Genomic DNA, 14,697 nt, shown 5'->3' with positions numbered 1-14,697 from the left:
CTTGAAACAAGTGTTTTCATCCAAGGAGAAGAATAGCTGCTCAGTGTTTCAATTTAATATGCTTCTTAAGGTTAAATATTTTTTGTGGGGCCCTCCGCTGACCTGCTGGGTGGATTTTTTCAGACATTCCTGCTGAAGGTCAAAAAATATTAACACATGGAGAAACAGGTGCAGCAGACCTGGCCGAGTCACCGTTTGATTGAACGTGCTTGGAAAAATATTTTGAAAAAAAAAAAAAAAAAAATCAGGCTCTGTCTGTCCGTTTGCTTGTTTGCACAAAGTGTTTGAATCTGTTGCCCATGTGAGCAGACAGAGAAAGACACGTAAAACCCAACAGAACCACGTTTTAAGGCTGCAGTACACTCAGTTGTTCCCATCCAGGAACATCATTCATCTGCTCAAGCTTCCTCTGACAGGGGAAACAATCTGCAGGGCCAAGTGTGTTTCACCTCGAGAGTGGAAAACGGACGAAAGCGTGAGTGACTGGCGGAGTAAACAAAGCCGATTGTGTAATGTTTCCTAACATCTGTTTGGTTTGGGCTAAACACACCTAAAACTTACAAAACCCAACAGAAAAACAACCCCCCAAAAAAGAGTAGGCATCATCCCAGACCTGCTGTATTTTTAGCATAAAGAGCATGTGTAGGATGCAAGTCTGCCCGCAAATGACTGCTTGCTTTTTTAAAAAAAACACACAAAAAAACGTGTGAATTTTAAAGAATCCATTACATATATAGTACACAGTGTTTACTCGTTCCAAAGAACAGTTTTTAACGTAACCCAAAGTAAACCGTACAACATGTAGACTTTCATTACAGCAAATTAGCGTAATTAAAACTCCGACTCCCCCCCCCACCGCAGAGCCGTTACTCACTTGTAGGGTCGCACGTTGAAAGGTTTCTCGCCAGGGAAACCGTACATGCCACAGACGACTCTGCTGTTCATCTCAGTCCAGTCCTCGTTGCAGATCTGTCTCCATTTGCCTCCGTCTTTCACCTCGACGAAGCCCTCGGTGATGGGGATCCGCTTCCTGTGGGAGTACGTGGCTCTGATCCTCACCTCCTCCACCTGCACCGTCAAGCCCTGGCCAGCGAAGCAAAGGCTGTCATTAGACAAAATGCAACCCAAAGCGAGGCTCGGCTTTGGTCATGATGGAAAAATAACAGATAACATAAGAGTTTTATGTTATGTTTTCTATATAAGCAGTGCAGCAACGCCCGTTTTGATTACAATTACTACTGCAAATTCAATGATTATCCACAAATTAGTGCTTAGGTTTTGGTTAATCTGACCAAAAATATTTAGCTTTGGAATTATTTTGCTTCCCTGCACAATCACCGTGACTTTTCCTCCTTCTTGTCTGTCTGGTTTTACGTCTTCGAAGCTGAGCTGGTATGAAGAAATGCAATGCAAAAATGGCCAAATTTGTTGTAAAATATTAACAAGCAACAAAAATGACACTGAATGGACATATGCTACACAGGAATAAAAAACATACTGCATCAGTACAGACTTTGTAGCAGAATGTCCAACACTTCCGTATTTATCATCATTTTGCACTAGAATGACATGTGAGATTTATATATATATATATATATATATATATATATGGTTTATGGCTTTAATTGTATCTTTTTTCTAAATGTTATAATACAGAAATTAATAAAATTATTTTTTAATGGTTCCTGGTGCATTTGTTAAGCTAAAGAAAAATATGATCAAACATTATACTACAATTTATGGCATTTTAATTAAAAGTCCACATTATTATGGTTATTAATTACAATATTAAGGTTGGATACCTGGCTAAAGAACTAAAATATCAAGGGTAATATGAAATTATCATAAGCAAGCCGCCATGTTGATGTCCGTCAAAATTGTACGATCAACATTTTACGCCGAGAATTCGTCTCAAAAGCAAAATGCTGGTTTTTATTTCGGGACACGGCATGACAGTAATTGCGCGGATCACCACATGCAACCACTGAATCCAACGGACTATATTCAGGTAATCTGACCCTCTCATCTCCTCACACGAGGCCTGCCTGGCGGTCAGCTACATTCCTCCAACCTGCTGTGGAAAACGTGCAGCTCCACGTTACATCGAGCCCCGTGGCATCCAACCTTCCCTGAGATTATCCAGCCCCAGAGTGTTTGCTTATAAACACGGTTATGTAACTACAAAAGGGAACATGATCACAAATAAACTGCCATCTGTTAAAATGGCTGCAAAGTGTTATTTAGAGGATGTAGATAAGTTTCTCTGGTATACAACCAGCGCAGCCGAAACGGTGTCCACTTGATATATTATAAATACAGCACAGCCTTTGACTATTACTTGGAAATGTGAAACCATCTTGGGAAGAAAGACGGAGCTTAAGCTGCAGGGGGAACTCCAGTGAAATGCTCTGATTGCACATGTGCTGCACATTAAACCGCTTCATGTTAGAAATGGGATTATTTCACGGGAAGCAAGAGACACGTTCAGTTTTAGAGTTTTAGAGTATCTTTAAGGTAGTAAAGCCTTTCCCTCCCTAAAGGTTATACAAAGCCAGCTGCTCACGTTGTCAGGAAACGGTTATCCAAACAATCAGTGTTACGTTTCCTGACTTCCCCTAAATCAAGTGGGAATAGTCACCTTTAACCTCTAGACCTTCATGGGATAACAGCTCAAACTTCCACCATGAGCCAGATTTTGCCGTTTGCTCCTGACTGAGTGTGAAGTTCTACCATAGGTGCAAAAACAACTCCAAATAAAGAGATGTTTTGTGATATACAACTGCTGATTGCAGTACTTTTGTAACATGCAGTTCAGTTTGACTAAAAAAGAAGAATCGGGCATGTTTCCCAGAATATTAAACATCTGCCCACAGAGTGGTTTCCTGCGGATGGCGTCAGCATCGGGGAATGTTCGAGGCTGCAGGGTCTCTGAACGCTCACGACTGCAGAGAGCGGGAGGAGCCTCCGGAGCGACCCCGGTCCTCCCACTGACCGCAGTGGTTGGAGGGGGTAAAGGCTGCTCCTTCATGAAGGGATTCTTGGTAGTCCGGGCATGACAGAGTGTTTTCCGTCTGTGGGAGGGACGGTTGAGATACGTGATCAGCATCAGGCACCAGTGATCTAAATTTAATCGGTTTTATTTTATTGTCCTCGTTTTAACTTCAAAACAAACACTAATTGAAGTCAGATTGGAGAGGTAATTCCCCCAAAAGCATAAAACAGACTAAAAAAAGCAACAAAAAAAATTGAATTGAAAAAACATGCCGGGCAGGTGTGAGGCCAGGTGTGAAACGGGGTACTGGGATGGCTCCGAGTAGTGTTGTGTTTGGCTCAGAGTGAGGAAACTGGCTGTCTGAATGTGTGAGACTGAAGAGCAGTGGACAGATATGCACAGCTGGGATCAGTCCAGGCGCCCGCTAGCCTCCCGAACCCTGACCACCAAGCATAAACTCAGCATTATACGTCTGGCTGCACCCCAGCTGTACGGGCCAGAGCGTTTTTAACTCTGCTCAGCCGCAGGGCGCAGCACAAAGAGACACCTTGAGCTGGACACACGTACGAAAGATATTTGCGCAATGATACGTAAAGGGAGTATTTTTTATATTCACATTTATATTAGAGTAATCAGACCAGTTCAATGGCAGTTTTTGTAACAGCGGGTTTGGGTTTCTGCCCAGGGTGGCATGATCAGGGGTATACGTCAATTACCGCAACCAAAAGGCTGTGAATTTACAAGAGCCTGGAGTGGATTTAACCAAATGTCGTTCACGGTTTTCAGGAATTAGACTGATATTACACCAGCAACCCTCCCGACCCCACTAAGGGACAAGGGTGTAACGAAAATGGATGGATGGATGGATGGATAGACTGATATTAGTGTGATTGAAAAAATTAGACAGATTCTTTAAAACGCACGACATGAACTATGAAATGTTTTCTGTATTTGAAAAGTGATTATATGCTGCCTTTTTGGTATTAGAACCACCTTAGATGAGACAAGTGTAAAAATGCTTAATAAATTATATTGATCAAACCTGAAGTCATTAATCTACAGATTTGTCAGGATACTTCCACATAGTCTGTAATTTGTGAAATCTCTCAAAAAAAGAACTCAAATTAAAGAGTGTTGAAATCCATCAATCATCCATCTGTGAGGATGGATTTTTAGTTCTTCATGTTTCTGATAAGTTATTACTTGAGTCTAAGCATAGTAGTGAACTGAGGCCACCAGTGAGGGCACGCTGTTAACAATAAGAGTCACTTTTCTCATTTTTGACAAAAACATGTGTGAGCAAAAACAGCTTCAGTACTTTTATTGGGTTCTGTAAACAATTGCTCAATGCAGCACAAATATGAGACTCATAGTAGGTCTAGTTTGGCATCAGCTCACTGTAAAATTTCACAAACATTTTTTCATGCTTGCCAACTCTCACTGTACCTCAATGACTGCTACAGTCTTCATATCTAAGTATTCCTAAAAATAATTTCCTAGTCCATGTTTGTCTGTGGTGACTGAGGGCAGAGAAGAAAGCAGATCAGCCTTTGAAGTGCCCTCTGGGAGTCACTAAATGAAGAGCAGGCTTGTTTTTCCATCCGGGTCTCCCTCAGAACGGAGGTGTGTGAACATAAGGCTGTGGTCTAGCCGGTGTCTGACTAATGCTTCCACTACTGTGCGTTTCTTCCAGTCTAATCAGCCTCCCGTGCCGTCTGCAGCACGTTGGGCAACACGTGAGTGAAATGCCCACCCATTCAGCTGCCGTCCAGCCCACATCGCAAAGCTCTGGCAAGTACGAACGCTGATGATGAAAAGCCAGAGGCTTCCGAAATGACTTTCACATCTGCCCCGCCCCGATTCCTGCCTCACTGGGACCTCGATCTGCCAAACGTACGTGGCTGCTAAGTGATAGGCTCCGCATCTGGAAAGTCCATCAGGGCGTCCTGCTTCCATCTTGGCAGTAAAAATTAAAAAAAGAAAAGTCATTTTGAAGGGGAATTGTTAAGCTGCAGCACAAAATTAGATACATTTGTCAAACGTGGAGCTGGGGAGTTTTATTAAAGTCAGTAAAATCTCACTTTCACAAGTAGATGCGTCTCATTTGTTTTCAATACACAATCAGAGGCGTGGTTCCTGTGTACAATATGCAGCGCATGGTTTCATATGCACTAACACAAAATGTTCTCTCACAAAACCAACTATTAAATTTGCTCGTATGATATTTTCTTATGCCAAAACGTGAAACCTCTTATTGTTGCAATGCGAATGCGCCGCTTTATCTCCAAAGGAACAGTTACATTAGCGTGGTTCTAGTTGTGCAACATGAATGTTTTAGCTTTGAATCACATCTGCAGCTTCCTAGGAATACATCGCATGCACAGAGGGAGCACCATGTGAAGACACTGAGTCATAAAACTCCAAATCTGAAAGTCCTCAGCTTGGCTGGTCTAAGACACAAAGGGGAGCTCGGGCCATGGGAGGATCCAGCTGTTGAACATGTGGTAGCAGCCTTCCAGACAGCCTGTACTGGAGTCTCCTGACATAAATCGCCCTGTCTCCTCTCAGTCAGTCTCTTCCTCAAAAGCTTTTTCAATTCAACGTGCTGAAGGCGAGCTTAACCCCTGCTCAGGTTTCCAGCCGTAATCATGAGAATAAAAACTGGTGTAACCTCCTATTACAACAACTGTCTTAGATTAGATTGATGAATCCTGGTGTGACTGTTTGGTTCAAGTAAACATGTTCTGGTTGCAGACTGCAGCTGCCTGTGCAGCTCACTTTTAACTCGTCGACTTGGGAACAAAATGTTCCTTCCATGCCAACTTTCGCAGTTTTGATTTCTGTCTCTACGGATTTTCTTCACATTCTGATAGCTGGGTTTTTTTTTTAACTGTCCTGCTAAAACACAGCAAGGCAATAATAACAATGATAATAATAATAAAAAACAAGAAAATAAAGGCAACAAAAAAATAAGTGTAAGATAAAGTAAGTGACAGCATAGATAAAATTAATAAGACAAATCATTTGCAGTAACTACACGCAGAGTGAGGGAGTTGGGTGTCATGAGGCGGTGGTAGGTTGCGGTGAGGAGATGACGCTGAGACCCAGGTTATGATGAAAAACGATGAATTTAATGACAATGAACTACAACAAGGAACAGCGGGGAAACAGCACGAGGAAAACTGGCAGCACGGAGACAGGTGACATCAATTGACAAGGACCCGACGAAGAACACAGACAACAGGGGAGACTAAATACACACGGGGCAATCACGGGAACGAGACACACCTGGGAGACAATCAACGGGGAAAGACGCAGCGACAGGACTAACAGGGAACAGGATCACACAGAAACTAGAAAATAAACACATAGAAACACGGATCATGACATTGTGGTTCTAAGTAGCATGTGTCTCCTTTCTGACTCAAAAAGAATAACTTCCTTATTAAGAGGTGTAAAGATATTAAATAATACTGAAATTGTGTCAAGTTAAAACTTTCCTGAAGGACCTCTTCACCTGGAATGCTTTCTGTGAAATCTTACTGCACTTTTAATCAAAGCGAGCACACCTTTCCATCGGACGCCTCTTTTTGGCACACAGTGTCAGCATGGCATAACGATTGCACACCCAAACTGTGGCACAAGCATCTTGGAAAACAAAAACATCCTCTCAGGAGGACTGCTATCAAACTTGTGCTACGAACCCCTAATTATACTAAAATAACACATCCCACTGTGCACTGTGTTTTTCCAACTGGAACATCACAGCGTTGCACAGCTGGTTGGATTATCTCGACTAAATTAGGGGAAAAATGTTCCTGCTGACAATCAGTCCGACCACAGCACCAGTCGTCATGAATTCCTTACGCTATAAGGAACAAATGATTAGTCATAACAACACTTGTCTTGAGCTGCACAGACTAAATTAAATCTGTGTACTGCGAATAACTAACGCAGATTAATGTGGAAACAGTGCTGGGTCACAGATGTGGCTTGTAAAGTCGGTTCTGAAGCTCAGGAATGATCAATCTATTGTTCTTTTAGGGGTGTTGGGTAACCGTCTAAGGCTGATGGCATTTAACATTTTGTCAGTAATAAATAACTCAAGGCTTTGATCAAACAGAGACATAACGTGGACAAATGGCCTTAAAATTATGAAAACACGCAGTGCCTTGCAAAGTATTCCAACCCCTTGAAGTCTTTTACACCCGCAAAAATTTATGTATTTTAGTGGGGTTGTGTGTAATGGACGATCTCAAAGTGGTGCTTAATTGCCTAATTATGAATTAAGAGGATACACTCCACTTTTGAGTCTCTCTATTTGGGTCAATTTCTACCAGTTTCCACTTCTAAAAACTGAAAGTTATTTTCCATTCTTCGTTGAAAAGTACCTCAACCCAAGTCCAACTGGATGGAGAGCATTCGCCAGAAATCACCTTTCAAGTCTTGCCATTCTATCTGGGCCTTTCCAACAAATGAATGTGCTTTAATTTCACTCACACCATTTTAAGTCACACCCCTTGAACTTTTCCACACTCTGTCACGATACAACACCAAAGTCCAGCGTAGCTTAATGGGATTTTACCAACTCAAAGTTTGTCACAAAACAAAATGTGAGAGGTGAAACCAGTGCATCTGTTCAGCCCCTTTGTGTCAGGATCACTTATTGCTGCAGGTACAACTGCGACTCTTCCTAGTTACGTCTCTACCAGTTTTCCATTTAAAGACTCACTAGACCTTCTTTTCAGGTTGGCTCGAGCTCAGGTTGAATGAAGAGCATCAGTGAGCAGCAGCAATTTTCAAGTCTTGCCACATATTCCTGATTCGATTAAGGCGTTTTGTATACGCACAAAAATTAAACTCCATTATGGTCTCATCTGACCAGAACACCTTTTACTGGGTGATTGCTCTGTGGCCTTGATGGATTGTGGAAAACTTCAAACTGGAATACTTGTGGCTTCATTTCAGTAACAGCTTTGTTCTTCCAGCTCTTTCATAAAGACCAGATTTGTTTAGACTCTTGGTCGCTTCAATGATTAATGCCCTGTTTGCCCAGCCCTGACAGTTTAAGTTGTCAGCCATGTCTCATCGCAGCTTAAATGTCTTCCGCTCCATCACTGACCTGTCGGGTGTCTTCCTTGGGTTTCCAGATACTTCTTATTCACAAAAACCTCTATACAGAGCAGATGGATTTAAGCCAATATGAATTACAAATTAGGGAAAGAAGTGACAATTTCCTTCCACTTTGGAATTATGAACTACTACCTTGTGTTGGTCTTTCACACAAAGTTGCAATAAGATTAATTAGAGTTTGTCCCTGTTGCCTGTGGGAGAGTTCGGGGGATATGAAAACTTATGAATGCTTTCATCCTTGTGGTACAGACCAACGGTAATGCCCACAGCTGTTCACTTTCCAGACTGAACACAGAATGTCAATTCATGCTGTGAATAAACATGTTGCTGGAACAGGGTTGCTCATTGCTACCGTCGCTTCAAGCAAACCGAAAAAGGTGTAGGTACACCTTTTTCCCTTTCCTCTCCTCTGTAACTTAAAAGACTTTGGTTGGACTGAGGAAATATTTGCAGGGCGGGGGAGTGAACTGCACTAACACGCCAGAAACCCCTAAGTATACTGATCACGTAGAGGACGAGGAGGTGCTACCATCATCATGTACAACCTGTAAAAAAAGCAGGAATAAACATTTTAATTTCACCTCTCCTCATTTCCTTCATTCCCAACACTGAAGCAGGCGGTGGAAAAGCAAACAAGGTCTTCAAATTTTCTCCGCTGGGTATGTTGCCTTAACAGGACCTTGACAAAAACATATTCACTGTTCTGGCTGGCGTGGAGGCTTGTGACGCAGCCACTCCTCCGCCCTCCATCAAGTACAAACAAACAAAGAAGGCCAAGCATGAGTTCAGCGAGAAAGCACTGCCTCTCTTTGAAGCTGCCAACGAATGCTGCTTCAGTTTTAAATGGCAGCTTTTTTAGTCACTTGTTTTCGGACGAGCTGAAGGAATGTCTGCATCGCCTCCCTCCCTCTCTGACTGTCACGTTCACAGGCCCACGCTGACTTTCCGTCCGGCGCAGAGGGGCTCTCTACAGGCTCTCTACAGGCAGACCGGATGGTATTCCTTCTCTCTGACTCATCGCCGTGATGTCCCAGGCTGCATAGTGGAGCCCTGGTGTGTACACTTACGTATAACAGACAATGTGGGACACGGAGCATCTTCAGGCTAAAGATGACTTGCTGTGTTACATGAAAAAAACAACAATTTGAATGTTTACTGTTACTGAAATGTGATGTTTGGTGATACTTTAGCAGGTTTCAGTTCAAGTTACACAATATGTTTCATTCTTTAAATGATAAGATCATAAATGCACCAAAATGTTGCAATAAAATCCCAGTGAGGAAAGTTGGACGGATTTGAAAATAAAACTTGACTTTGAGCGATTGGAAGACGTTTTACTGCGATAAGCCTTTCTTTCATCCGGAGCCTGTCCGCTATCATTTTCCAACACAGACAACATCTGCCCAGGTTACATGTGTGTACTTGAACCAGGCTTAGAGAACCGCTAAGGTGTTAATAATTTATCACACATTTGGCCCTTTTTGTACGGCAGCGGCTTACGTGAGCCTACCTCCCCACCGACGGCTTGGTTCCTGATGAACTTGAAGCCCGGAATGCGTTTCTGGGAGCACACCACCCCGACGTCTTCTGAATGCTTGCAGTCAGACACTCCAAAGCCGTTCGACTCGCACTGAGCGAGGCTCTTCTCTGCGCCGGTGCAGTGCACGTTGTCCAGCCAGATGCGACCTGCAGCAAGAGAAGACGAAGGCAGGTTTATTTGTGCACAAGGTATGTTTGAGGCGCTTCCCATGAAAACAAGGAGATGCAGATAACAAGAAATCTCTTACAAAGCAAGAAATTCTAAAAAATGGACTTTGGCTTTCATTTGAAAACTAATATTTTTAGTCCTGATTTAAAGGAGCCAACACTTTCTTAAAATCTCAGGCGTTCAGACAGTTGATTTCTGAGAAACGTAAAGCCTATAACCTGACAACAGCCACTGAAGCAAGAGGTGCAAAGATCACTGATAACCTGACAAGTATAGATGGTATTTCTGTACAATACCAGAAAATTTAGCAACAATGATCCGTCTTGGCCGAGGCCATATTTGTGCCTGAATTGATCATCTGCTTCTTTGAGACTCTGTTCAACTCATAACACTTGAACTAAAAGCCAACAATTACTGCTCTCTTTAGCAGTTTTCTTTTCTTGGCGCTTCCACTGAGGTCACTGAGAAAAAGACGTGCGCTCACGTGCCGCCGTGTTTGTTCCCTGACATAACCAGCCAGAGTCGGACTGGTGCATGTCCTCCGCCGCACAGCTGGCAGATCTGAATCAGCCGTGAGGAAAACCACACAGCTGTACTCGTGGGAGCATTCAACGTGCTGCTCTTCCTTTTAACGGCCTCAGAGTGTTTCTGAAGAACGTTGCAATCATACCAACACAGTGACTGCACATTACGTGGTAGTTCACCCTTATCCACCCTTCTCCCTGAGTACTTCTGTTTGGAAGAACAATGGAAGAACTCATAGTACAAGTCTGGACTTTAATTGCCACAGGGCGAGATCCAGCAAAGTCTCAATGGACTTTTTAAACAAAAAGTATCCATGATTAGTGCTGTGGTGAAACAACAATTTAGATTTTTTTTTTCAGAGGCCTTAACATGGACTGTTGAGTGGAGTCATTTATTTTGATAATGAGCTATAATTGCAAAAAGGCAGCCAAGAAATACTCAAACTAAACTGGACAGAGGACAGTATTCCCGTGGAGTCTCACTAAAAGTTATAAGTAGTGATCTATTAACTCTATTGTTGTAAAAAAATACTCTAAAAAGGAAGTCCTTATAAGTGTTATTATGTCGTAAATCAAAAATCTTTTGTGAACAAAGGTTGGGGCAGATTATGCTCAGTCTTCAAGCATTATGAAGACAGCAGAGTGGCGGCCAGGAATAAAGTTGTGAAGAAGTTAAAAGCAGAGTTAGGTTGCAAAACAACATTCCAGTCTTGGATCAACTATGTTTATCCTGTCATCCAAAAATGGAAGGAGTATGGCCCCACTTCATACCCACCAAGGTATGCGGTGGCAAGTCTCACAGCTCGTGGTCAGGGTTAGGACGAATTTATTTAAAATGGACAACTATTGTCACGCTAAAACAAATACGGCATTTGTGTAAATACCACATCAAGAAAGCTGTTATTGGCAGAAAGCCAGAAGAACTGCTGTCTGCAGTTTTCTTTAAATCATGCAGAGGACATAGCAAATATGCGTCTGGATGTGCTCCGGTCAGACAGGACCAGAACTGGTCTTTTTGCAGCTGAATGCAAACCACTAAGGGAGGCAGAAAACCAACAACTACACATCACATAGCATGACAAAATGTGGGACTGTTCATATGCTGTGAAAAACAAAAACTGTAGAGAGGGATACAATTTTGATCGCTGAGTGTTTCCAGCAAGACAAAAACACAAACTGGCTATTCTGAACACCTAAGGAACCTTTTTCTCTTCTCTTTTATTGTTGGTGGATGATTAAGGATAAACATGATGTAAACTAAGAGTTTCTCATGGCTACCTCTAAATGCCAGAAATTCCATACATAACGTGATATGAGGCTTTTTTTTCCTCCTCACTCGGCCAGAAAAACGTTTCTTAAAGTATATGCTGTCTTTCCATCCAGACATTATAAGAACTGTATAAAGATTTACTGCTTGTCAGCCACAATATCTACATGAATAAGTGCATAGACCTGCTTAGGTTCAGAAACGTAGCAACCAAAGTTTCCACAATGACTGCTGTGCTTCATGAAGTTAATTGGAAACTTGATTACTCTGCTTCTGTAGTCCTGACTGAATTTATGACTGGCAGGACCACCAGCATCTATAACATTCACAGAGATGGGGATGTCATCAGCGTTCCTAAGGCAACAGAGGAAACTGTATAGGTTGGAAAGTAAAAAAAAAAAAAGCAAAACGGAGGTGAGATTACGTCTGGGTTACGGTGCCTTCAGTCTTTCCCCGCTCTGAACGGACTGACGTGCCCCCGCCTCAGGTCTGATGAGAAACCCAGCGCCAGAAAGGATTACCACTCAGACGCGGAAAACCTGGAGCTGAACGCAGTCGTATGCTGCCTGCCTTCGAATGTATGCGGTTGGGCGACAAAGTAATCCCCCCCCCACCCCACACACACACACTATTATAAAAAGCCTGACCCTGATTCTTCTGGTTGACTTTCAGGAAATCTTGACTTGGTCCTACTGGATTAGGGGACTTTCTGACAACAGACCCATTCTTCCTTACCTTCGCCTCTCCCAAACTTGGCAGAGGGAGCCCAGGACACAGCATCCATGAAGCCCAGCTCTCTGCACACCACTTGCGCAGCAGAGATGGAGAAGTCATCATCGCACACCGTCCCCCACTCTCCATTGTAGAAAACTTCCACCCGGCCCTCATAGTGTTTCCTCTTCTCCCCCCCGAGGCGGAGCTGGATTACAGGCTTGCCGGCGTCTGACTGGGCACTGCTCAGCGCCGACACGCACAGCAAAGCCAGTAAAAGTCGGTTCACCATTATGGGGACGGAACGTGGAAAAGATGAGTTATCTGGAGGGAGATACAAAGGCATATGACTTTTATGATCATCTTTACAAAACTGCTGTCGCCAGCTCTTTCTGGAGGTCCTCCTCGGTTCCCAGACAGCTGGACCGTGGTTTGTGGTACTTTTTGCCTATAATGTCAGGGACTGAATGCAATCTTTATAAGATCTTGGTGTGGCTATCAATTTTCCAAAGGCATTATTCCACTGCCTCTATGCAGCCATGAGTATAGAATCAAATTTTTTACCACAGCTCAAGTATTTTGTAACAAGTTTGACAGTACTGAAACATTGTTCCATAAAATATATTTTACATTATGCTGATACATGTAAATTCAGAATCAATTTTTTTTTTTATTTCAGAGGCGAAAAATGCTTCTAAGCAGAATTTGGAGTGTTTTTGTTAACAATGAGAAGCAGCAGGTCTCTGTATCTGTCTGGCAGCTTAACTGGGAGCAAATGTGAGCTCCTGAAGAAAGGGTGCCGCTTGTCTCTTCATCTGCTGATCTGGACCCTCAGGCTGATCTGAACTCTCTGAACTCGAGTTCAGAGAGAAAACTGAAGTCAATCTTAACATTTCGTGAAAAACTCTGAACTCATCAGCTCTGGGACCAAAAATACCTGGGGGAGTTAAGGTATGGAAAGAGGAACATGGATTGAGGAGGGATGGGGGGGGGGGCAGCTTTCCGAGTTGACGTCATGTTGAAAGCCCAACAAACTGCAGGCGCTTGTTCAAACACCTCCTTGGGTGAAAGGTCAATAAATTGAGAAACTGTGTGGGGCGTCACTTGGGAGTCAAAGTAAAACATGTGGTTTATCTCCCTTAAATATCAGTACAGGCAGCAGAAGCAACTTTAATGCCTAAGAGAGAACATTTTGTGACTAGATAGATAGATAGATAGATAGATAGATAGATAGATAGATAGATAGATAGATAGATAGATAGATAGATAGATAGATAGATAGATAGATAGATATTCCATTTTTAGACAATGTTTCGGATAGAGCTGTTTTATATGTTCAAAGTATGAAATACTGTAAATATCTGAATAATCCTTCAATCCTCTCCGTAATCTCCGTCAGATAAAGAGTTCTTCCTTTGTTAGCTTTAACAAAAACACCCCAAATTCTGCTTAGATTTATTTATTTTGATTATGCTTTTACTGTAGCTGTGATAATTTTCTGCACCTGTGATGTGTTGTTAACTAATATTTAAAAAACAACAAACAAAAGTGATTTCAGTTCTTCACATGACGGCTGGATTTATGCTTAGAATAAAATATGCACCTATAATTTGAGTGAATTGTTGACTAATTCAGTGACTTCTGAAAGTAGATGGCTGGACAAGATTTTATTTAGGTGAAACAGAGTAATGGGGGAGGAATAATGACGCATCCTACACTTTTAATGTTTTTATTAGTAGAAATGGATTACAAATCCATGTATTCAGTTTTTTCTCCTCATAATAAGGCATCACTTTGTGCTGGTCTGTCAGCAATGAATCCAATTAAATACATTAACGTTTGTGACAAAATGTGACAAAGTTAAGAGTGTGAATAGTTTAGTAAGACACTACAAGTAGCATAAAAGCAAAAATCACATGTAATAATCCAGATGGCTAACATGGCTAAAAGTGTGATGTTAATGTAGCCCTATTTTATTTAATAGTTCATTTTCTAATTTCGAAGTCTACATGAGAGCAAAATGTATAGAATGTAAAATATTACAACATAATTAACAGCTTTAAAGCAGACTTTTGTAATGTTTAAATTTCTAAAGGGAGGGTAATCACGAAAATGTTCTCAAATTACAAAAGGGTATCGGGCATTAATCCCCGAGTGCGGGTTGTGCACAGTTGGAAGAATGTAAAAAGTGAAAAGACTTACTGTGAAGATACAGAAGAACCAGCAGACCGAACCCTCCAGAACCCTGGCTTCAAACCGGTGATAGAGGATGGAGTAAGAAACTGTGGTTCTTTGTCCCATAAGTACTTTCCAGGCTGCTTTATCTGGACTACCCGCACAGCTGGCAGCTCCGTCCCAACCC

At 42.2% G+C, this 14,697-nt stretch overlaps 1 protein-coding gene across 1 annotated transcript in view; it reads right to left on the bottom strand.

Moving 5' to 3' along the window:
• The window catches only part of loxl2a (lysyl oxidase-like 2a), a 25,210-nt gene extending 10,513 nt beyond the window's left edge, over positions 1-14,697 (bottom strand). The window contains exons 1-4 of the mRNA XM_008409408.3: positions 14,538-14,697; positions 12,360-12,659; positions 9,636-9,811; positions 875-1,083 (exon numbers count right to left, since the gene is read on the bottom strand). Of these exons, the coding sequence (XP_008407630.1) occupies positions 875-1,083; positions 9,636-9,811; positions 12,360-12,627 (653 nt within the window). The 5' untranslated portion in view covers positions 12,628-12,659; positions 14,538-14,697. The remainder of the gene's footprint in view (positions 1-874; positions 1,084-9,635; positions 9,812-12,359; positions 12,660-14,537) is intronic.

This window comes from Poecilia reticulata, chromosome 5 (genome assembly GCF_904066995.2).
Source record: "Poecilia reticulata chromosome 5, P_reticulata-male-v2, whole genome shotgun sequence".
In the NCBI taxonomy this organism is placed as follows: Eukaryota; Metazoa; Chordata; class Actinopteri; order Cyprinodontiformes; family Poeciliidae; genus Poecilia; species Poecilia reticulata.
Note: the sequence above shows the minus strand (reverse complement) of the source record. Positions and strands in the feature narration are given on the sequence as shown.